Below are 25,534 nucleotides of genomic sequence, written 5' to 3'. Positions count from 1 at the left end.
GATCTTCAGACATGAACTGTTAATACCTGCTATTTGCTATGCTGCAGTGCCTGAGGCCCTCAGCCAGCAGTTGTGCTGCCCTTAAATGAGACGCCCTTAAAAGAGAAGATATATAAGAGGAAATGGATGAATGGTGACTAAAAGGCAGGATTCCAAGAGGAGTTACTTGCTTTTTTTTTTTTTTTTTTCTGTTACAAAATGCATTCATCTCTATCCAGAAGAAAAGTTATGGTCACTTACCAATAGCTGCAGTGATCTGAGACGTTTGCTAAAGCAGATTTCCTGAAAGGTCTGTGTCCTTTATCAGATAGGGGAGCATATTCTGGCCAGCCCTCCTCTTTTGGGAGTAGCGTCAGTGCCAGCATGTGCTACACCACAGAACAGGGAAAGCCTCCAGATGTGTAATCTGTGTGTTTTCTGGGGTGAGGGGGAAAGACTTACGTCTGCCTGCCCAGGGCCTTGCACACCACAGGGCTTCTTCACCATATCTGCTGCAGAGCCACGTGTGTCAAACAGTGTCTGAGCTGGGGTTACCCTGACCATGGTCATATTAAAGGAGGAATTAGAGGAGGTGGGGGAGAGTTGCTTGCTTTTTTTTTTTTTTTTTTTTTTTTTTTTTTTTTTTTTTTTTTTTTTTTTTTTCCCCTTGGTCTTCTCGTTTGGGTGTTCTTGTACATGATTGGGGTTCTTCTTTTGTTAACTTTTGGGCCTATAAAGACAAATGTGCATCAGTCATTGCCCCACCTCCCTGGAAAGGCTATGACGGTGACAAGATGGACCTCTGGGAGAAAAGCTTGGTAAGAGAAAGGATGAATAATTTGTGGCAGGCACTGGGGCACAGAGGAAGAGAGCAGCAAGGGACATACAGGTGTCCTAGCAATGGAGGACCACAATGAATGAAGGAGCAGGAAGGGTTGCTTCTGCTAGGGACACAGAAAGGAAAGAAAGGGCAGAAGTGGGAGGAGGACAGGAGCAGCTTGCAGAAGAACAGAGGCACAAGGCTACCTCTGGGCAGAGCAGAAAGCCTATGCCATGTATCTGAAGTCCAAGTTTGCTTGGTTACGCTTACTTGGACCTGAATGTGGTAGTGGGGGACCAGAACCAAGCCCTCCAGGTAGGAGAGGCTGATTGTGCTTTTGTGGTCACTGATAAGGTCAGCAATCAGAAGAGGCTATGCAGGCAGCTTGCCAGCAGTTCTCAGAAGAACCGTGCCATAGAAGGGCTCTGAGGGGTAAGGGAAATTCACGTCAGGCAGCTTGTGTGAATGCTCTCGTTGGTCTGGCAGTGAAATCCCAAATTTGCCTGGTGGGTGAACAGTCTAGCTGATGAGGGGTTAAAGGCTTACTTGTTGCTTCCCAAATCAGAGGTCTGAGTGTACCTGCATGGAGGTACCAGCTCCAGGTGTAACTTGGAAAGGTAATGGTATGCCTTTACTGTGACCAATACATAGCATTCAAACACAGCCAGTGCTTGTGAGCTGGAAAGGAGTCATGCAAAAACAAGCAGGACTTGTTTCTTTCTTTCTTCTTCTTTTTTTTTTTTTTTTTTTTTAATTATTATTTTTTATTTCTTTATAAAGAAAGGAAAGGACGGGCATGCCAAGCCAGAACAGCAGAATACAGACAAAGGTGAGCACTGAGGCTTCCCCTCGGGGCCACCCACAGCCTGGTACAGCCCAGCTCCCCATCCTCCTGCCGGGATCCCAGCAGGCAGCCAGCCCTTTGGCACAGTCACAGCTCCTGGCAGTCAGCTCAGCTCGCACAGTTTCACAACACCGTCAGCCCACAGCACCGCGGGGCAGCAGCAGCTGAGGCCAGCAACAGTAGCAGCAGCAACACGCGACACAGTGCACAGAGAGAGGGGAGCAAAGAGCTTATTTGCAAACAGTTGTATGTAACAATATAGAAAGTCCAAAGGTCATCGTTCTGCTATAAAAATATTACACTTCATAAAACCATGTACTATAAAAAAAATCTATTCGGAAACGCTGGTAAACGTAATAAATATCTGTACACTGGCTGCCCTTTTCATACAGAAAACGTAAAAAGTGTGAGCCTCAGAAATCATTGTAAACATGAATATGGAGCCTGTAAACAAAGTGCTAGATCATGGTTCGTAATTTGACAGATTCATTTAATACTGCCCAAGTAAACCCCTTGCACACATCATCACCTAATGGCCAGGCTCCACCGCTGTGACACCAGGAGGACCCTGCTCTGAGCTGACCCTGGCTCGCATCAGAGCCACGTACAGAATAAGGTACGCATACAACAAGAATAAGGGAGGCAAGATTTAGCTACAAGGAACAAATCAGAAACAATCTTTTTGCAATTGGTTTTCATTTTCTCTGCTTCCAAATGCTTATGTCCAGACTCCCCCTTCAAAATTCCCCTTTATCCAAAAGGGGAATTTTCCCCCTTTGCCTTTCAGTCTATGATGTCTGAAAATTATGACTGTCACATCCATTTATGAGACAGTGGAGCACAAACTAAATCTGCAACTGCTTATACTTAGCCAAGAATGGGTGGTTGTACACTTCAACACTGAACATCATGGTTAACACAACACAGGTGGATACAACACGACAAAACTCTGTACTTTAGGCTGCAAAACCTCTACATGTGCAAGCCAGCACTTACATGCATGATCAGATGCCTGGTTAGCTGTCTGACTCGCGTGTGTGGTCACCCACTTGCACGTGGAGATGCTAGGCCGAGGCTCACAAAACTCACAAACTGGTTTTGACTAAAATTTGGCTGTAAGAACAAACATGACTTTATTTTCTCCATACCATTCTTGTTCTCCACAGGCTTCCACCCACCCTTCACCAAAACACTGAGGATTTTTGTTATGTACATAGCGAGAGCCTTACTTTTACCTTCATTTTCTGAGTAAAAATACTCAAAGTTTTGCTCTCAGACCCTGAGGGATGTGTGATTTTTACTTGTGCCTGTTATGGGCAGCCATGGAGGGGGCAGCCAAACCCCAACACCTTGGGGCAGCACAGAGCTGTAGGAGCAAGGTCGGCTGGCATGTAAGGGTACACACTTCTGTAGTATTTTGATGTGTACTTCAAAATGGAGAAAAGAAAATAGGTATGCACATTTTCCTTTATTATGAACTATATTAAAACACTTGATTGGCATTATTTTAAACCTTTTTATGTGAATCTAAAGGATCTTTGGCCCAGTTGCGCTGTGTGTCTGTCTGTCAGGATTCAGATGCGTGACCCTGGATCTCACTTGGCTCCTGTTTAAAGGAGAAGTCTGCAGATGTTCAGAGAGGGAATTTTGCTTTGAATTGTCTGCTTTGGCAATTTTGCTACAAACATCTTAACATACAGCTTCAAAAAAAAAAAAAAATTGTTTTGTTGTGGAAGCTAAGATACCTCCTTTTCTGCTTCAGTAATCCGTTTTACCTTCCATGTTTATCTGCCTTCCTCTTGTGAGGGATCTAGAGTGCCATCACACTCCAGAAAATTGGTGATTTCCTCTGTAAAAATGGATTATTTATAGACAGATGCCAGGATTTTTACTATCTTCTTTATAAGCTCACCTGTGGCCAAAATACACAGTCAGCACTGTCTCCCCATGGCATGCCATCTGTAAGTCCACACCTCCCGATTACAGGCAGTTTATGTGAACTTGTGGTGAACTTCGAGGCCTCAGTTGGCCTTCTACCTCTGTGTGCACAGCCTGGCTTAGGTAACCCATTTCCCTACAAAAAATGGTGACACCTGAGCCTAGCTCAGCATAAGGCAGAGGGAGGCGGATGGCATTCGAGCTGCGACCCAGCAGTGTGCTGACAGCGCTGCCGTCAGAGAAGATGCTGCTGCCTTGCTGCTGTCCCCAGCCACTTGTTCAGACACATTTGCTTTGCCCCACTGTGACCTGGATAAGAGAGGTGGGAAAGCACAGAAAGCATCTAAGGTCAAGACAGAGTAACTGGCTTTTTTTAGCCTCAGCACTGGCACACACTGGCTGCAGCTCAAGGGACAAGTGGCGTAAGAAAACCTTGTGGCATGCAAAAGTGCACACAGGAGTGGTTTAGGGGATGATCCGAGCCTGGCCATAAGTCATGTCAGACACTCAGCAACTGCCTTTACTGAGCTGTACCAGTGCCTGGTACGAGTTTTCAGTTCTTGTGCTGTGGCACAGCACTACCCAGGCAAACAGATTTGTGTCTTTTCTGTGTGCCTTAAAGATTCACGTGTTAATTCCTAATAGAGTCTGATCTACCCTTTAGGCCAACAGAATTATTATCCATTTCAAACTCAGTCCAAAACTTGTTCAGCCATAAGTCTGGCTGAAAACAGCTCTGGTGCTGCACACAAGGCTAGGTGAAGCTCAGGGACACACGATCTGTGCTTTAGAGAAGCGCGACACACTCTGATCCTCCCAGCACCTTGTGCCTGGGTCAGCCCCATGCCCGGGGAGAGGGGGTGGGGAGCTGTTCATGCTGGTTTTCTTCAGAAGCAAATGAGAATTTTTTGTCACTTTTTTTTTTTTTCCCCTCCTTTTTTCTTTTTCTTTCAGATGCAGGGATTGATTACAAAGTGTCTGTGGGGTTATTTGTGTTCTGATGAAAACGTCAGGCTTTATAAATTCTGTCTATCTAAACAGTCAGCTATTCAGCTGACTGTGACAGACACAGTGAGGATGCCTTGGACTGTCACTGCTTTATGCACTTTGATGGTTTGAAAATTGAACTGTACTATTAATAATAGCCTAAGGCACTAGGTCGCTTTGTGGACTAATAACTTGCAAGATGGTATTATCAAAGAGAAAAAAAAATAATTCAAAGAGATTTTTATACTTTCAGGAATTAAGCACAGCATTTAGTAAAGTTCCTTAAGATTAAATACATATATATATATATATATATATATAGAGAGAGAGAGAGAGAGAGAGAGGCTAAGCCTTTTTCACTTAAGTTTTCTCCTAGAAAGAATAAATGCTTATTGCTGAGCTGTCGTGTAGCAAGGCGCCTGGAAAGGAGATGCTGGTATAAAGCAGGCAGAGCAGCAGTTAGGCCATGGTCATGCATCTTCCCCTGGATGCAGCTGGGCTGGGGGAAGTGGCAGCTGCTATCAGTCTGAAATAATGAATGCAAACCAGCAGGAGTGGCTGTGCCTTCAATTTGCTGACAGAGGCTCTTGTATTTCAGTCCAAGTGAGTTGCATCAGCCAGATCAACTATGAAAATGGATTAATTGGGTTCGTTTTGACTGAAACAGATCAGAAAAACCATCACAAGGGTATCTCCAGTAGCAAGCCTGTGCGGTGGGTGATCTGCTGTGATATGCACAAGGATACATAGCTGGGGTGGAGGGGAGGTCCCACATGACAACTTCATCCATGTGCAGAGCTGCTTTCTAAGCCACGTGCCTGTCCACACCCAGAGCAACTACTACTGTTACCAGTGTCAGATTTTCAAGAAAACCACAGACCCAACTCCTCTGAGTATCACTTCAAGCACTGACTACACTGATATCCTTCTAATTTGGACAAGCTGAGATGGCATGTTTTTGTGTATTTGCATGGACACAGACACATGCATACATCTGGATGCACTGGCAACAAAATCTTGGTAATCAAAAACCATTATATGTAATTTATGGGCCTTTAAAGGAAAATAATCAATGATCATCAAATATACCAATCAGTACACATCCCAAACCTTGTATGATTAATAGGGATATAGATGGTGAGTTTGAAGAGCTAGACCAGGAACAGATTCAAACCATCAAGTTTCTGGAAGACCCGCATCCAGTAAGCTTGGCTTACAACAATATTCAGATTAAAAATAAAAATAAAAATAAAAATAAAAATGCTCAAAAACCTAAGACTGAATGTATATCAAGAGGTGATCAAACTGTTTCCAATGGCTGTGAAGAGAAAGCAAACTGAACCAATGAAAGATGACCAGGAAATCTCCAGGGGAGACAAAAACTGTACCTAATATTTACAGCACTCTTTCTGCCCACATACAATTACACATTAAAAAGACATTTTGTTGAAATAGCACAAATCAACTGGGACACCAGAACATCCAGCCCTCCCTCCAGATTGCCCTTAGCATCCTTGTGCTCATCTTGCCTTCCTCTGGGACAGAAGTCACTCCCAGGGACCTGGCCAGAGCATTTTTGCACGAGCCAGGACATCCCCTACCTGCAGACTCACCTCTCAGTGTGCTGACAACAGAAGTACATGGGACTTAATTAGCTTCCAAAGAGAGAAAAAGTGTAAAGGCAGCAAAAAGCTGATACTGAGCACAGCTTAGCCAGAGTAGCTTAGCCAGTTAAGGTATATTATTCTCTGCTGCTGTGTAGATAAACATAGACACACCTGCGCGTGTTCACACACTCCAATTCAAGCCAATTCATCCTCTCTGTGAAGTTTTACAGCATTGTTTATTCTAGAAAAGAGAAGGGCTTCAAGGAGAGCTGCTTTGCAGCATTCCTGTGTGCACAGCACATAAACCTGAACATTAAATATTGGTTTAAATTATTAAGAATAATTTTAAATTTAAAAATAGACTAATGCAAACAAACAAAATTCAGTCAACACTGGAACACAGATCGTTTTAGGGAGCATATTGCTATAGCAAATGCAACTCCTTGTTCCCTTGGACACCAATGCCATGGTCTGGAAATTCCAGTTTGGCACCACAATGTACAAACTACTCAGCAAGGAAAACTGCTATCTCTAGCATACGAAGCTCCATGTTCACATTTTTTTTTCCCCTTCACAACAGAAAAAAAAAGCCAACATAGCACATTAACTTCTCCCACAAAGCATCTGAGGTGACAAATTCACTTGGAAAACAAAAGTTAACAAATGCAGTACAAAGAAGAATCCCGGTCAGCTCTTGACCACCATATGCCACAATGGATAAGAAAAACAATAAAAAAATAGCTCAGGGAATGAGAAAAAAAAAAAGGTCCATTTTGCTGAGATCCTTTCAACCATGTTTTCTTTCCATGAACCTGAAAAATCCAGGTATTAGGTACAGATTTTTTTTTATATTTATATATAAATACACGTGTATATATTTATATAAATATAAAAGCACAGCATCCTCCTCTTTCTCCTCAGAATGTACTGTTATTAAAGCTTGTGACAGAGCTAGCTGGGCCCCTCAGAAGCAGACACTGCAGGAAGGGCAGGAAGCAGGGCATCGGAGGAGGCCTGGAGCAGGATCATCACTATGGGAGGGCAGCTGCACCACCCTGCCTGGCCCCTCTGCAGCCCAGGCATCCACAGAGCCTCTTCTGGACCACCCCCAGGTGGGGGACCATCCCCTTCCCTCAGAGGGAACCTCAGTCTGCCTCCAAAGCACCTGCACGCCAGCTCCCTCGGGCAGCGCTCACCACCATGCTGCCGTGGGTGGCTTTGCCTGCTGGTCTCCTCCTTGCTAGCCAAGACCAGATACCTTTGTGTCCCCTGACCCACAGGCTCCTACTCCCAGTGTTTTACATGAATGCTCTCCCACAGTCTCATGAGACCCCATAATCTCCTCAGAGGACCAAGTTTCTCAGAGACTTTCTGCTCTTGGTGGGTCAGGCCTCCAAGTAAGTCAAGCTCACGGCACGCACTCCTCCTCAACCAGTGTTGACTTTCTTCCAGAGAGATCAGGGGCAAGTGCAAAAGATTTCTTGAAATTGGATGGTATTTCCACCACTGGCAGCTCGCTCTCCTTCATGTCGTATAACACTTATTTCAAGTAAGATATCACCCATGTGTTTCTGCAGCCTTCACTCTTCCTGGAGCGAGTGGAGATCAGTAGGTGTTTAGGGGTCACCAGCCGAGCCACTTCATCATGACGCCTGCTGGAACCTCTGAGAACATTCAAACTTGACTGCGTCTTCATTACAAAAAGTGCTTTTCTTGAGAAACAAAATGAAAACTATGTTCCCACGGAACATCTTCAAGACTCAAAAATAGTATTTCCTAGGGAGGGAAGGATGGAGCACGTCTACATTATTTGGCTTTATCTCAGTAAGGAAACAGAGCTACCAGCAAAGTTGGCACATCTTCGTGAAGTTGTTGAACTCAGGATCCTGGATGGAATGTAAAAGAAATGATGGAGCAAAGGCAAACTTTGCCTTACGCTGGGCTTCTGCTAGTTCTGGTGATTTCGTATGCAAGGTGTCCAAAGAAGTTCTAACCAAGTAAAGATGAATCTGTCGAATAATAAACTGTGGGTTTCCAAAGAGGCCTCTTGGGGTACTGCTACAACCTGGTTGAGGTAAGTCTTTTCATGCCCCTCCGCTGAGCCAGATTGGAGGACAATACAGGCTCCAGCCTTGGTGCCTGAGGTGTTCGGTTTAAAGCGAAGTAAGTGGCTGCCATTGCACCCTGTGAAATAGAAAAAGAGAAAAAAAATGGGCTCAAATTCAGTTCTTTCACGCTTCTCCCCTCCATTTCCCTATCCAATCCCCTTGTGTAGGGACAATTTCCACAAAATGATCACAGCGTCTGCTGGCTGGGAGACAGCTGGGGTGTCTCTGATTCAAAGCAGTGGGTAGAACGATGTGCAGACTCTCACCAGTTCATTATAATGCAGCTGGAAGTTAAAAATATCAAGCAGACAATGGGTCAAAAAGCTTTACTGTTAGTCTACTGCCATATTACATTTGGCCTCTGTGGCAAACTATTTTCCCAATTCCTCTGTCACTTTCCAGAATATTTACACGAATCCCAACTCTTTCTGGAAGAAATAAAGAAGAAAGGGTGTAGGGCATACCTTCACCAGGTGAACGTCCTGTCTGCTGAGTTGATTCTGAGACAGGTACTCCCTGTTCACTATCCACGGATGTCTTAACACCTGAACTGCTGTGAGGCGCTGATGAGGGTCTACGTGAAGCATCTTAGACACAATGTCCTGGGTTTAAAAGGAAGAATACAGTAAAAATGAAAAAGTAATTACTGGTAGTGCAGGATTTACCAAGATCTTCCCAATGGCAGTCATCAGCATGCCGAATGGAGAGGGGGATGCATTTCAGATATGCTTTATAGTTTTTAAGTGTAAAGTCTGATCTTCAAAATTTTCAGGGCTAATGTTCAATTCTCAACTGATAATCCAAACAAAAGATAAGGTGGCAGGTATGCAGCTTTCTGAAAGACTGTTAACAATTATTAGTGACCTTGTAGGAGTGATAAATGCTACCTAGAGAGGATGCCATCTGGAGGCATCTCCTCACTGACTCTGGAGCCTGCTTACAAGGGAAGCATAGAACAGAAACCAAACATTCAAGGCAGCTAAAATTCAGTGATACCAGTTCCACCACATCTGAATATCTTAATTTCCAAACCGGATATCTGATGAAAAATTCATTGTCTGACAATGAGCCTCATAGGTGCTGTTAGCAAGATGAATAAGTTGCTAGGATTTCTTGTGGTTTTGTGGTGGAATATATCAATGTTTTTCCATTGGATACTGCCAGTTGCTAAAACTGATATCTCCTGAGGGAATATAAAAATTGTGTCAAAGTTTCTAATCGATGCCAGACAACTGCAAGCTTGCCAGCTCTCCTGCCCATCCGCCTGTCTCACTAGACTGTCTCACTGTCAGACTAGTGCATGGTTTCATGTCCAATAGTCTCAGCACCAGTTGAATTCCAGCTCCTGGGTTTTTCAGGTTTTGTAATAGATGGGCAGCCTCAACTGCAGACAGTACGAAAGTTAAAAATGCTACCTTATTTACTGCCTGCTCATGCTTAAGTTTGAGGAAGAAAAAGGTGATTCACATATAGACCACGTATTTGTGTCACTGACTACCCTACACTTCTTTTAAAAGTTCAGCTGCATGACAAAACAGTTCTGTGCAATATTAATTTTGACAGTGCGTAATTGATGGTGCTATATTATGCCTTAGTTTAATGAAATAAACTACCAAAATTTGTAGCACTTTTTAATTTAGAGTAGTATGAACAAGTGAGCTCTTATTTCATAAGACACTGAGAAATAACCCTTCTGACTGTCTCTAAGTTTGTTACAATTGCAGACTGCCATCCCGTTCAAGAGAACAAGAAAAAAATCTGAGAAAGTGTCCACTGACCTTTGCAGTGTCAGATACTGAATCCCAGTTTCCTCCTGTAAGTGCATATTTGCCACTGCCAATCCTGGCCAGAATCTCCTCTGGGGTATCATCTGGTCCATTTGCAAAAGGAGTGAACCTATTAAAAAAAAAAAAAAAAAAAAAAAAAAGTAATTTGCAGGTATATAATTTCTAGAATCTAATATTAAATACCATTGATTACAACGGGAATTTGCTTCCAGAATGGACCACCATAGCTACTTCATTTTCACTCAAGCTACATAGTACAATGGTTCCTCATATTAAATAAAAAAAAAGATTTTTTTAAGATATATTTCCATTTCATTCTTATTTTTAAGCAATGTAATATATATATATATTTAAATTCACAGGTTTTCACTTTTTCTTTGTTCATTTTTTACTCAGTTTTATTGCTGATAGAAGAACCTTGATAATGTGAACAAAGAGTAAAAATAATAAAGGAGAAAACTTCATATCTGAAACAGAAAAAAAGAAAGGAAAAAAGAACCCTTTGTAGTCTGTTTTGCAGTTCTTTGTTAATCACAAAATCACAATGTGCAAGTCTGCTGGACAAAACAAATAATATGCAATGGGTTATTTAAAATCTTCCTGATCTAGCCAGACAGAAATTAGTAGTAACATGTACTCAGCTTTACAAAATCAGTGCCACATGTACAGGGCCTTTTTTTTTTTTTTCATAAAGTGACAAGTGGTAAAATTTTGCAACTGACTAAAATTTGCCAAGCCAAATTTTATTCTGCAATCTTGAACAGCTGTGTAGATTTATAAGAGGAGGGTATCTGGGATTTTTATATCTTCCCTTCCATCTGCCTTTTCTTTTCTGGAAACCTGCCAGTTTGGTTTTTAGGTTGTTAAACAGACGTCTTGGTTTGGCCACAGCTTCCTATCCCCCCAGCACATTCAATTCCTCACACTGTATTTTCTAGCTTTCCAGATCATTTCAGATTTCACAGAAGTTCAGCCCAGAGAGATCCATGCTGTTATTCCATGCTGTAACTACTGAAAAGGATGCAGTGAATGTTCAGGACTGGCCAATACTCCAAAGCCTGTCATTCCCACTGCTGCAATACCAAATATTAATAGGATCCAGACTCGTACTCTAGCCTTCAGTGTCTGAGCTCATAGTGATGATGGGAGGAGGATAACATCCTGAGTGCAAACAACAGTCAGCTCCTGCTTCTCTCCTCTGGTAAGGAAGAACAAGAGCATCCCTAATGCAGTGGTGGCACCTAAAAAGTCAGCACTTCTGATCACATTACTCTTATTTTCTCCTTTAAGTGTAGAAAAAGGTGAGATACAATTTAGTGGCACCTGGTGGCAAATTTAGAATCTGCTGATTATGTAATATGTATTTCAGATTAAAATATATTTGGATTTTTTTTAGTCACATTTCAAAAAGAAACATTTTGAATATAATCAGCTAAGTAATGTGACTCTTGGTAATGGGTTGATTTTATTTACTGATTCTGGTTGTGTATCAATGCAAATCCATGACATTAGCCAAGTAGAAATGGCATTTTTGAGAGGATCACAGCAGACTGGGAGACTGCTCCAGAAAGTCCCAGTGTATTTCAGCTAACGCTGAACACAACTGTAATCAGGAACAAAATATGTGGGACAGAAACTCCTGGCACCTTTTCTGAAAGCCACAAAGCAAGTGACATGAATAACGTAACAGCAGGATCTGTTTGTTTCCTGTATGAATTTAGGAATGAATCCAAGCTTCTTGCCGTCTTGCCAGCTGAATGATCATGAAGTAGACTAAAGAGCTGTCAGAGGTCACTGAAAAGTTTCAAGCGGCACTTAGCTGGGATAAATACACACATACCACACCCTGCAGCCAGCAAAAGAAATGAAGTGCAGGGGCCTGATATCTCCAGATTGGCTTTGTACACTGTGTTTCCCATTCACCCAGCACATCTTATTCTTATCCCTCTCTGCTTATTTCAATCTTCCAGCCTTCTTGTGCCAATATTTAACTTTAGAGATTGGTAGTTCTTTAATCAAAATCATGCTGCCTGTTGCTGTTCTTACTGATCTATTCATTTACTTTCTGAAAACTGCTTTTTTTTTTTTTTTTTTTTAGTTTGTTTTCTTTGTTTTAGCCTTTGAAGGAGCTGAAATACCTCATTAACAACAACCGCAGAAGAATGAAGCTGAAGAGAATACATGTATTAATAGGAGTGAATAAATTTCTTACGGGTGAGGTGACCATGACCTGCTCTCTGCATGCCACTCCTAAATTACTCTTCTGATGTAAAACTTTCATGTAACTTAAGTGGAGCGTAACCTTTTAGATGTCTCAGTGAACATTTACTGGCACAGGCTGTTAAAACCTAAGCTACTTGTAAAGTGTCAAAGATAATTATATGTTTTGGAAAAACTTATTCTAATTCTGGGTCTTGACATCTATTTTTTTTCTGCCTCATACAATTGAGCACATCTCCCTGAGGAGGACAGCCAGTTTGCAGCCTGTGTATGACTCCTCTCTGGTTTGATCACTGCTAAAGTACGCCCTCTGGAGGAAAACCTCTCCACTTACCCTGCCAACATGGTGTACAACAGGATCCCCAGGCTCCAGATGTCACAGGCTGCATCGTAACCTTGGCGTTTAAGGACCTATGTGAAGTAAAGACAAGGGTGAAAACTGGATAATCCACATTCTTGAATTTTTGCTTTTGGTTTCGAAAAGTACTGATCAGGGATTGCTTCTGGTAACATTTTCAGGGCTTGCCCTAACGTCTGGCTTGAATAGGTGACTGCCTCAGGAGTAAGATGTTCTGTATGTTTGTGTGCAAGCCCAGCACAGCTGCCACCTCCACCATGGTGGAGCTGAAGGCAGTTTGTTGGCCTTCAACACCTCTGACCACCTACCACACAGCAGAGCAGAACAACCCTCTCTGCTTACTTCAGTTAATTTAAAACATTTCTTAAAGAAAGCTAGTTAATACTTTGAAATGTGTCCTCCTAATGTGGAGGTCACCAAGTCCACTGTGGATACAACAAGCATGGGGCTGAGTGACAGTGGTGGGCACTTCTGAGCTTTGGATCTGGCAGAGCAAACGGATGCTCACTAACTCAGGTTTAGTGTCAGAATAGTACAGATGCGTGACAACTGCAAAGAAAAACAAAAGGGTTATTCTTATCTTACTTTTAGTTTAAGAAAAGTGGCCACATGTAGACTGGGCTTAACAGGTAACAGGCTGAAACTTGATCCCATTTCCATACAGGTAAACCAAACCCCACAGTACTCAGCAGAGATCTGATTAGGTTCAGTATTGGTACAGGATGGACAGTCAGACCAGTAAGGGTGTGATCTGGATTTCATTTATGCTAATGCATGCCAGAAGAAATGTCTGTTTGAGTCAGTACAGGTCCAAGTGAAAGCAAAGTCACTGACTGACAGAGCACTGCTGAGGCTAGGGGAAGAACTTTGTTTCTCTGGCTCTGAAAGGCTCAGGAGCCACCTCTGGATCTTCTACTTGCTCATAAAAGCAAACGACCATTCTGTTTACTTAACTTCAATTCTGACACACAAGGAGAGTTTTTTCCCCTTCTGCTGGATTGGTAGATAAATTATTGCTTTGCAACACACATGAAAAAGGAAGGTATAAATTCAACAAGTCTTTTTCTGTCCTTGGGGCTTAGTACCCAGTATTTATTTCAACTATTGGGAGTTTATCACAGAAGAGACCAAGAGTTGCTAGAAAAAAAGAAAAAAAATTCAGAAAATGTTGCCTTGACAGATTTTACAAATGATGAGTGGTAAAGCAACCATCTGCCAGGTATGCTGCTAAGCGAACATTTGCTACCTTGAAAAAATATGGAGAAAAAAATGCACTTTCTCCTGTTAACAAAGCTGCTAAAAATCCTACTTCTGCCTCTCTCTCCTGCACATTATGTGTACTCTGTGGCTGTTATAATTGTTTCTCTTTCTTTAGTACCTGCATTCCTTGGCCCTCTATTATGTTAGGTTTTATGAAAAAAAGATCTTTGCTATTTGTTAAGCTCAGTTGCTTTTTGCTCCATGTGTGATACTGAATGCCCAAAATTTATCTTTTGGTGTGGGCATACTTGTTCCTTCTAAAGCAGTTACATTTTCACTGCCATCACTGTCCTTCCTCAAATTACCAAGGAAAATTGAGTCAAAAGCAAATGACAGAAAGATGGAGCAGTTATGAAGTTTAGAGGAGTAGGCTATTAAGCAAGTGGTGACACAACTCCAAAATAATGGGCAGGTGTCGCTGCATGCTGTCATTCAGTTTGAAACAACTCTGCTAGCTAACATGGACATTCACTCTGTGCCATTGCCTAGGAAAGCCTTGGTGGCAATTATTTCTCATCATCAGCAATGTCACCCCACAGATAACAACAGCGGATAGCAAGAGTCACTAGTTAACGACACTGCTATTGTAAAATGTCTCCAGCAGGTTTTTGCATCTGTGGTTAAAGTGAAAATGTTAAGCTGGCAGGATCAAGTGTTGGAAACGTTGGCCAAAAAGATTAGGTTTTGCCCTAGGGGGCAGACACCTTCAAACAATAACAGACATGTGTCTTGAAACAAATCTGAGAGCAAGAAATCTAAGCTCAGTGAAAAAGCTTTGCAAAAGATGCAGTGGGTTCCCGCTCTAGTGGGTGCTGAAAGATTTACCATATAGAAGGGTTTTACATCACCCTTCATCACCCCAAACATCAGAGTGTTTGGTGAGATCTGAAATGCATGCATGATCTGGTTCTTAGCTCCACACACAGCAGGGCATCGTGGTGCCAAGGACCAAAATTCTGCTGGGTTTATTCAGTTCTGATAATAGCTCAGATGCTTATCCAGACGTTTATTATTTCTATATGTTTTGATTTATTGGATTAACAGAGTTATGAATACAGGCTTTTCTCAGCTGCGGTACAAGGAAAGATGTGTATGGACATGAGAGATAATAAAAAATCTTATCATTTCAAATGCAAAAACAAAACAAAACAAAACAAAAAACAAACAAACAAACAAACAAAAACCACACACACACACAAATCTTCACGGATTTTGTAAGAAATCTGCAGAATAAAGTCCTTTTCTAAATGGCCCTGCCGCACTACAGTGACACAGTACTGTTGATTTTCCTCCTGATCAAGCCTGGCTATTCTCTCTCTGCAAAGGACACAGCCCGCACTAGGTGGCAGAGTGCTTCTTTCTCTCGCAGAGCTTTCAGCTTTCCCGATAGTCTCAAATTAAATGTTTCCACAACAAAGGGAGACTCGAGTATGCAAACATGTCATAATTCCTCTGCCACTGTCCCCTTGTGTCATCAGCCTGGCTGACTTTCTGCCTTCTCGTTTGAATGCTGTAAGCACGCTGCAGAGAGGCTCGGAGAACACACGAGTCAGGTCCAGGCTGGAGGGCAGCATCATATCGCAGGTAAAACGTAAAAGCACTTAGGGCTTTATTAAGCTCTCTGCCAGTTCTGGTAACGTTTCAGCTAATCTCCAGCGTTTCCTGCATTAGCCGAACCTGTCTTACTCATCACAAACGTCTGGGACCATGATTTCTGCTTTCAGTTCAAATCGGAAGAGGCGAACCTGAAAAAAACAATGTCTGGCAAGGTTTGTGATTACAGACACTGTACAAAATAGCCCATCATGAAAAATAGCTGCACCTATTTTAATCACATTAGATCCCAGAGAAAACCTCAATTCTTTAAATCTTGGAAACACAATTATTTTTCATTTTGGAAATTAAAATGCTGTGGTGCCCCAGAACTTATCTTGATAAATTTTACACAGCTCATTCCAGTATCTAAAATGAAAAAAAGAAAAACAAAACAAAACAAAACAAAACAAACAAACAACCAAAGAAAAAACAGACATCAAATAGCAAACCAATCTGTCTTGGCAATGGAATATTTTTGCTGAAAAAAATCTGCTTTGAATTTATACTGCCCCTGGCAATGGTCTCAATTTAACAAATTCTCTTTCTGATGCTGGAAGGTTCTCATTCCTGTATCTTTTGGCATCACAAAAGGAAAATGTACAGAAAGATCACCCCATTTTTCACTTTCCAATTGCAACCACACAGATGAGGTGGAGGACAGTTATGGGGCAGAAAAGATTGATGAACGATATCAACTGAGAGAAAGTGGTGTTTGACAGCAGAGGACAGATGAAGTATTGAAAGGCAATAGTTTTGCATTTTTCTTACAGGGACTGCAGCAAGGAAAAGTAGATGCTCATTTGAAGCTGTGTATTGCAAATACAAAAAATGTTGATGAGCATTGCTGCAAGAAATAGAAAATAACCCAGAAAAATAACCTCTTTGTCTTTCATTGGAAAGAAGAAGCAATGAAATACCAAGTACCCAACAGAGTGAAAGGACAAAACAACCCAACCAGCTGTGGGAACCAAACCCCACTGCAGTGGGTCTGAGTGAAAGGAGCAATGCTCACTGGTGATACAAAACCACCTTTCCCCAGGCTTGAGGCAAGCTCTTCGGCCCACCTCTATTTTCCCGTCTGCAAAAATAGGAAAGCAGCCCTCTCCTCCCTCTCACAGGTGATGTCGGGGCAGACAGGGATGAGAACCCCAAGGTATTGCAATTCATCAAAAAAGGGAAAGCCAGTTCTGGTCTGTTACTCATATCAGACAGTCTGTTATCCCATGAGCAGCTCTGCAGGGTAAGGTAAAAGAAATGGGTATAGGAGGATAAGCCCAGAGATTTGACACCACAAAGAATTTCAACCATTGTTTCCAAAATGAGTGGAAAGATAGACCTGGGAGAGAGGAGTTTCAAAACCTTTACAATTTTCTTATCTTTACTATAGTTCGTACATCCCCTCTAACAGGGGGATTGGTGCTAGAAAAGCTCAAGAGGAGAGATCTTTCTCTAGCTCAATCAAATCAATGGCAAAGCTTCCACTGACTTCAGCTCTGTAAGGATTTCAACCATAGATATTTCTTTCAAGTCTTATTCCTGATATCAAGATTTCCCTTCTAAGCCTTATTCTGTTCTGATGCAATGCACTGGAGGGCAAGCACTCTGAGAAGAAGCAGCTAGAGGAAAAATGGTATTTATCCCAGTAATGAGCCCAAAGCATGCTGTACGTCAGTACGAGACAAACACCGGCTTCTGTCAGGAAAGAAACAACTGGCCCGAGAAGGCTGACATGAACAGGAGACGTATGGTAATAAAAGCTGCAAAAGTGCCTGTAGCCTGCATTCTGCCCTGCTCCTCTTTGAAAGGCAGTGAGAAAAAAGGTGAGCAGGATGGAGGACAGCTTTCTGTGCCATGCTCCTTAGTCATGGCGTTGAAACACTATCCTACCTCAGGGGCGACGAAGTTGGCGGTGTAGCAGGGAGTCATGAGCAGCCCATTCTCCGCTCTCAGTTGCTTGGCAAAGCCGAAGTCACAGATCCTGATGGAGTCTGGGTTTCCTGACTCATCCATGTAGAGGATATTACTTGGCTTCAAATCCCGGTGCACCACCTTAACGAGAAAGCAGTGAATAACAAGTGAGGGGAGGAGGTGGGGGAGCACCCAGGGTTGGCTGCCCTTTCTGCTCTGATATTTGAGGTCGGTCAAGAGCTCATGCCTAAAATATTTCAGTTTTGGAGAAAAGCTGCTTAAAAAAACTCAGGTAAAGGAAGGGGGAAAAAGTTTAAAATCTATTAAAATCAGGAAGAACAAGTCCTAAAACCTCTGCTGATACATTATGATGGAGACAACTGCTCAAAGTGGGGGGACTTTCTTCCTGAGTGAGAGCAGCGGGGGCTGTTGTACAAACACATTGCTGTCAGAGTCTCCTGGATAGCCCTAAATATTCAGCTGAAAGGTGAAAAAGAAATCCTGTCAGAGGAGGAAAATGAATAAGGGTCTTCTTGTGACTGTTCATATGAGTAGCTCACACTTGAAGGGAGGGGTTACTTTTCACACAAATCCTTTCTGTAGGTACCCAACTTCAAGTGGCTATGTGTTTTACAACAGGCACTGCATTTCTACGTTGGGAAAACAGCCTCTATATCTACACTGAAAAGCTATCATGAAAACATACAAGTCCAAGCACAAAATGCACTTGTTTTAACCATGAAAGGAAAAAGAAGCAAATATTTGACTAGTTATCCAAACTGTTTGTCCCTGAAAAGTGGAAAAGGAGAGATTTTCAAGCTGCTGTATATAGAAAGCTTAGATTTTAGAAGTCAGTTCTTTAACAGCATGTCAGAAACCTTTCTCATCAGCTGCTCAAACTGCTACTTTGCTTTGAAAACTGAGCATTTGATTTTCTACTTATCTGCTGACTCAGATACCCTATCTGAAATTCAGTTAAAAGATCAGATATGGCAATAATGACTGTGATAAGAAGCAAACTACCTCAGCAAGTTACACAGACTTGAAAATCAGTGTAGTTTGGGGACGAAAATACCACTTTGACATACTGTAGTTCAGCCAGGAAGTGGCTAAAAAGCCTGTGACCCTATTTCACAACCTAAACGCAATTCCAAACATGGGAAAAGAATGAAACATTATTTTGTCTGAACACTTTTTTTGGGGGTAAAAACATATTTATATTTCAGAGAAGTATAATCACAACTATTCACTTTTTCTAAAAGTTGGAATTTAAGAGAACAGCTGCAGAGAACCAAAAAAGCAATGCTTACACCCTGGGAGTGCAGGTAGTCCACAGTCCTGGTGATGGTGCATAGCACGGCGCTGGCCTCTCGTTCTGAGAAACACTTCTGCCGAAGAATGCGGTCCAGGAGCTCGCCTCCCCTCATCAGCTCCATCACCAGGTACACGTATTTCCCATCATCATAGACCTGGAAGAGTAATACAACAAATACATATTTTAGACCCAACTTACACTTGGTGAAGGTTGGCCTTTTAATCACAGTACTGGCTTGTTTATGTAAGATGTTGTAGGAAGAAAATATCAGCTAATGTGTGGGAAATGTGCTTATTATGCTTAACAACAGAAAAGGCAACTTTATAACAAGACTTAATCATCACTTTTTTTCTCGTGTCTGTGGCAACTTGCTGATTTGTCCACATAGACAGGCAGCTTTCCTGATCTGCTATCTTGTCGGCAGAGCAGACCAAACTGCTAAAAGCAGCACCATTTCACACAGCCTGAAATGTCTCCTGGCTCTCACCCAAGCCTCCTTCTCAGTAATGTTCTCTCTTTCCCGTTCTACAGGGTAACATTTGCCATTTTAAATATCAATATTTCCCTTTGACTCATGATCAGCTAAATGAACTGCATTATACTGTTGGCCAAGACGTGTTTCCAATGATATCATATAGTTTGTATTTGCAATTCTGGTGAATATATTGTTGACACGAGCTGCAAGATGTATTTACCATCAACGTCAATTGCAAGGGGGAAAAGACATTTTTTGTCTAGATTGGAAGATGGCCATTTTCATGTCATAATCTTTTATCTGGACTGCAATAATAGACAGTGTTATAGTCATCAATGCTAGATGTTTTGGGAAAGGAATATAAAACCTTTCTTGCACAGATTTTAAGATATTCTCTAATACTTAGGAATTAGGTGATACTTTCCCAAGGGTATGTGACTAGAAATTTTATATATATATTTCTCTAAGGTCTGAACCATATTGAACTGGCCAGTGACACAAGCAATTTTGTTCTTTAAACTCTGAATCTAACACAGTATGGACAATCCTAGCTGAGATCCCACTTCTGAGAAGTGCTTCAAAACTAGGTACATTTTGTTGTTCTCCAGCACTGCGGCCCTTTGGTTTTATCCTCAGTTGTTTAGACAGGATTTGGAGAATATAACCTGACCAGTCTTTCCAACTATTAGCCTGTAATTTGTTAAAGTTATGTTTTCCCCTTAATTTCAATGAGTCTTTTTTTTAGCTCTGACCTTAAACTGGAGAATTTTCCATATAATAAGTGAGCCTGATCATTAGGTGAAAATCATTTAGTACTGTAGTGGTCAAAGATTACTCACATCTTTAAGAGTAATGATGTTTGGATGCTGTCCATATCGCAAGAGAATCTCAATTTCTTCAGAGGGGTCTCTCTTGCTCTTGTCAATTATCTGAAATAAATGAAACACAGTGTGGTAAGGTACCAGCTGGCAGCACTAAGCACAAAACAAGCAATTTATACAGCTTAAATGAATTAATATTTAAAATTCTTCTGTTAATCATTATTCTTGTAGAGGCCAGCTCAAACCCTGCAAAAATGAGAGCCATGCTGACTGTCTGCCTCAGGCAGATGGAGCAATAATTATTTTGGATTCTGAAGGTGTAGTCACACTTTTTGATGCCTATAGCTTTGTTTGCCCATAAATAATGGCAGTGACAAGAAGTCTCATTTAGAAATCAAACAACCTGAAGAATTCGAAAATAATAATAGTTTTAGAATGACATCTTTGACAAAAAAAAATAAAAATGTATATGTTTGTAATATTGGCATATGCTTGTATGTCTGTCAATAAATTAATAGAAATTACTTGTCAGGTGGGCTTGGCAGAAACAAAATTGTGTAGATGCTAGGGAAGATCTGAGTTGAAGCCATTGGTAACTGGCTGTGCTGTTGTAATAAACAAGAGCCATGCTGTTGTAATGAACAAGAGAGCGGCCAGAGTTTGCACTTGGCCATCTAACCAAAGTCTACCTATTCCTAAGCTAGAAAGAAATCTGCTCTACACATCACATTTCTGCATTCAGCACCTTTCATAAGATCAGAGAATACAGTGAGACATGAAAACTTTTTGTTCGTCTAGCAGCAGGTCTCAGAAAAATGCTGCACCTGCTGCTTAGATAGCATCACTGCATGGGAAGCCTGCTGTTAGAATGGCACTGACTTCGCATCAGTGCTCCTAACACTTGTATTTGGGATGTCAGTCTAAGAGTCTCAATCGTTTGCCCAGTTGAGAGCACTGATTAGTGATTCTTGCTTTGCAGAGTTAAGTGATATCTACAACCCCCCAGATAGCTGCAAAATAATCCAAGAAAGATATTTGCACTTTGGAATCTCAAATGTAACTGCACAGGGAGTGGCAAAAAAACCCAACTCATTCTACTAGGAACTCATTTGGAGTAAAATATTTTGGCATTAATTTCTTATTGCTAGAAAATGGCAGCACTACATTTGAATAACAGGTTTACAGAAGAATAATGGGTGGCTTTTTCAGAAATTCATAATTCCATTACTGGCTTGGATTTGAAGGCTTCCAACCTTCAATGTGATTAGTTCTCCATAAGAACTCAGCACAGAGCTCAGATTTAAAGCAACAGTGTTTGCCTGGAAACGTGTTTTTAAAAACTTCTTTTGTTAATGGAGATAAATGCCTGGCTGCTTTTGCATGCATTTTCATGGCTTACTTATGGTGACACAAATTTAAGTACAGGTCTAGAATTTAGTGCGTCAGCCATAATAACATCAGAGGTTTTGTACTCCTCATAACTGACATGTGTTTGCACTGATAAAGGTGGTTAGTGGCTGTGGCAGGCATCTGAAACCATACCAGTGATTTGATTCTGAATGAACAACAGTGAAATGATGCAGAGAAGCAGCAGTTATCCATATTTGAATAAATGAAGGGAGAAATTCAAAAACAGATGAGTAGAAAAAAACCCTACTAGCAATTTCTCCTTAGAATAACGTTGCTCTCCCAGTTTAGTAGAGACATTCTCAAAAACCCAATGAAAATCCTATTGAATGACTCCTCATAAATAAAACTGCAGTGGCCAAATGTGTCCCACTCAACCAATAAGTCTAACATATAAAAAGATATGCAGGGTCACTTTCTTGGCTGGAATAAACTAATATAGCTCTTGTCAAGTTGATGGAGCTACATAAACGTGTGCCCGCTAGGGCACTGCTTACCTACTACAAACCAGCAGAGCAGCAAGTATTACTGCTTCTGTGGTAAGTTCTGCTACCACTATGGTGCTGTAGCAAGTAATATATTCCAGATTGTTTTTCTGTTGTATTTCCCTGTGAAAGGGGATATCCAGAGTTGTGGAAAATTTTAAGCACCTATTAGTAATGCAGGAATATAACTGTATATATATCGTCTAAAAAAGAAAATCCAAACACTTAAAATAGTCTCAGCTATTAACACAAAATTCAAAACAGCATAATGTGAAGCAGTCTGCTAGTGATTTAGTAGCAGCAGCAGTAGATGTTATGTAAGGCTTCTAATTCACAGCACGCTATATAAATATACATCTCAAAACCATCCTGCTAAACACACTGAATTTTTTACTTTAACATGTGTACACGCTGCCATACAATGACTAAAGGTGACTAAAGGGGCAAGCTCCCCAGGAGCACACAGCAGATCACCACTGGAGCTCCCAGCACTGGGGGCTGGCATTTCTGGTGGGGGACATGGTGCACACAGCAGCAACAATGGTGGCCAGGCCCTCAGCTACCTCTCTGCAGCTCCGTGACACCACACAGCCAGAGTTCTCGTCCCTGCCATGTTAGGACTGTCTAGAAAGGGGAAAGCTTTAGTAGGAATGGAAAGATGTTCTGGACTCTTTGAGGTTTAACTAAAATGCACCTATACTTCATTCATGTAAGTGACATTCATGTGAGACCAGAACGTCTGTGCCATCAGCCACAGAAGAGAGGCATGTGACACTCTCACTCCAACATAAGCCAAAGTACTTATTACATTAAAAACTCAATGATTGGTACCAATCCTGCCTTCTTGGTAATGATCACTCTCATTTACGGGGACAGTAATCTGAAGGAACTTCAGTGTGAGCAGGGATAAGGCTGGGACAAGAGGTTTGCAGGAGCAGCAAACCTCTACTAGAGCAGAGAGACACAAGCCAGACACTTCACTTTCCACCTCTTTGTTACTGATTCTTCCTCTTGTTGCTGCTCTGGAGCTTAATTTACCTCTGATTTGTAAAGGCCATCTCTGTTTTTAGTCTACCCCTGTGTATGAAGAGGTTTTAGCTCTGCACATTGAATCAACCAGGGCAGATTGTGTGGACCAGAAAACAGTGCAGGTGGCACTTCACTCCCACCCAATGTGACCATTAAGTATGTTCCTCAAATGCAATCTAAGACAATATTTCTCAGAGCTATGCTTTTCATGACAACTACAGTGGAGTAGTTGTCAGCTACTCCACTCCAACGTGGGCCAAAGCCTCTGGGCTGCTGCCTACCTAGGTCTCTCTGTGTTTCCTTTGAGATATTGTGTCTTGCCTGAAGACAGCTTCTTCCCTGCTCCTCTCTGTAATGGCCCATGAACTGTTTGAAACTCTTCCTCTGTGCAAGGAATGATTTTCCTTTAAGATATTAATTCTGATTTGAACTAAATGTATACACAAACATCCTCTGTTACAGACTTCATGGAATACTTTCTCTGCTTCCAGCCCTGAGGTTCTGAGAAATATGTAATGCTGCTACTTTTCTATTTCCCTCTGTAGCTGTGTGGTGAAGAACACCAACTCAGAAAGCTCTCAAAATGTATAAATAACTTGACTGAAAGTGTAACAAGAGCTCTATTGTACCTTGGTGGGGAAGAGCTATGAAGCAGAGAAGCTTGTTATTGTCCTTAAGAAAAATAAGAAACTGAACCATAGAACAAATATACTTTATCTCTGTGTATTGGGTACCCATGGATTCAACACATGTAATAGTGTCCTTTGTCCTAGCAATGGGCTTTTTTGTCCTTCAGCTAGCACATCCTTTGTCTCTTTTACTGACTAGCTGAAAGCAAAGTTATATTTTCTTCAGGGGAATTTAGGGTAAAAACCTCATGATATTTTAAAATGAGGCAAACTCCATCAAAGGATAATACTGAACTCTTTCTCTGTCCGGGAAGAAAGGATCAGGGGAGAATATTTTCAAAATCCTATTTAACAAGTCTGGCCAGTTTTTGCAAGTCCTTTTACAAGTCTTTTGTGTAGAAAAAAATTGCCTGATTCTTCCTTATTAATGGTTATTCAATATTTTCAGCTTTCCTGGGGTGGACTGAGGAGTATAAAGGAAAGTGTTGGTACAGTTCTGTATGGGCCAAACCTTGCTGAAAATGGTATGGCATCTATACAGACAGTATGTGTTCATATTTGCTGGCTGCAGTTTTGTGAAGGTATTCATGTGGCTGTGTAGATGAATTTCTTCTTTTGGATCTAGTTATGCCATTACCAGATGTTACAGTCCCCAGCTGTCTGCTACCACCCACCAGCTGGGATTTACAGCCTTCACAGCTCTGCCAAACAAAGGGTATGTGTGAGCACTCCCTAATCTGCTTTGGGCAGAATTAGCCCCGCTAATGTAAATTGCCTTTTTAAACAGCTGAAATTAACCCAGGTGACCTTGTGTGAGGAGGATGCCTGTGTTTCTCACATGCAGCTCTCCATCGCTACAAGTTGCAAGATTGGTAAAGGGCAGGTGGTAGGAGGTGACAACTTAACTGCCTTGGCTGTCTGGAAACTGAGCAGCTTAAAAGAAACAGTGAGAGAAAAGCAATGGAGTGAGTAAGAAGATGGAAAAGGAACATGAGATGCCGTGACGAGAAAAGCTGTAACTGGCCTGAGGAGGAAGGATGGCGCTCTGGCCAGGGCAAACTGGAGCAAGGAAACAGTTCGCTGCTGCTTGAGGCTTCCTGGGCTGGGGAAAAAGGACTTCATGCATCTTTAATGTACAAACAACACTGCATTAAAACGTTTGCTTGGCTCTCACTTGATTTTTCCTCTAAGTGAAGCAGGACACAAAAGCTCTGTCTAATTGCGTCAATAGAAATGGGCAAGACTAGTCCCCTCCCTCCACCTCCGGTCTTGGGGAAATCAAGCTAACCGTGACAATGCTGGCACTGTGCTTTAACCCTGTCTGCACCACTACCATGGAGTAAAGAAAAAAACCATATATATATATACATATCCATTTTATTTTAGTGAATTTATTCCACCGGAAAACTTCCACTTGCACTGGGATCAACCTCAAATACTGGGAAACATTAAAGATACACTCTGCGGCACTCACATGGGTATAAAGGAGGTTGTGTGGCTTTGACTGAGGAACTTTGGTGAGCTGTGCTGCAGGGGCATCAGGGGTAGCTCTCCTTGGCTGCTCTTTTTGCCCCCAATCCCAAGTGGGACGGTTGCCTGCCTTTTCTTCAACGGCCCCAAATCACCTTTCCTTGAGCTGAAACTGAGATGTGAGAGTGAATTAGGGCAGTCCTTGTCTCCTGCTCTGTCTCCAGCAGCAGGAAGTCCAGCAGAAGACCAGGGCAGAGACCTGGGCACTGCAATACCTCAAGTGGCCACAGCTGAGGCTGCCAGTGTGTTCAAGTAAGCAGGGCAAGTGAAAGCTACTTTTGATCAGCACCAGGGAACATAGACGGCTTTGTGGAAAAAGCAAGGAGGAGAATAAGAGTTTTATACACTTCCTAAAGATGCTTTATTTCCTCCTACATGGTTTGAAGTTTTTCTAAAACCTGTCTGTAGTATAAGTATGTATTAATCACATT

General features: G+C 41.8%; 1 protein-coding gene across 2 annotated transcripts in view; it reads right to left on the bottom strand.

Moving 5' to 3' along the window:
• Positions 1 to 2,116: 2,116 nt before the first annotated feature.
• Positions 2,117 to 25,534, bottom strand: part of RPS6KA2 (ribosomal protein S6 kinase A2) — a 294,655-nt gene continuing 271,237 nt past the window's right edge. For both annotated transcript variants that reach the window (XM_032183722.1, XM_032183723.1), the window contains 7 exons: positions 20,042 to 20,131; positions 18,723 to 18,881; positions 17,392 to 17,553; positions 12,625 to 12,701; positions 10,062 to 10,179; positions 8,748 to 8,885; positions 2,117 to 8,359 (listed from right to left, as the gene is read on the bottom strand). In XM_032183722.1, the coding sequence (XP_032039613.1) occupies positions 8,234 to 8,359; positions 8,748 to 8,885; positions 10,062 to 10,179; positions 12,625 to 12,701; positions 17,392 to 17,553; positions 18,723 to 18,881; positions 20,042 to 20,131 (870 nt within the window). In that variant the 3' untranslated portion in view covers positions 2,117 to 8,233. The remainder of the gene's footprint in view (positions 8,360 to 8,747; positions 8,886 to 10,061; positions 10,180 to 12,624; positions 12,702 to 17,391; positions 17,554 to 18,722; positions 18,882 to 20,041; positions 20,132 to 25,534) is intronic.

The sequence above is a fragment of the Aythya fuligula genome, chromosome 3 (genome assembly GCF_009819795.1).
Source record: "Aythya fuligula isolate bAytFul2 chromosome 3, bAytFul2.pri, whole genome shotgun sequence".
Classification (NCBI taxonomy): domain Eukaryota; kingdom Metazoa; phylum Chordata; class Aves; order Anseriformes; family Anatidae; genus Aythya; species Aythya fuligula.
This window is presented reverse-complemented; position numbering and strand designations above follow the sequence as displayed.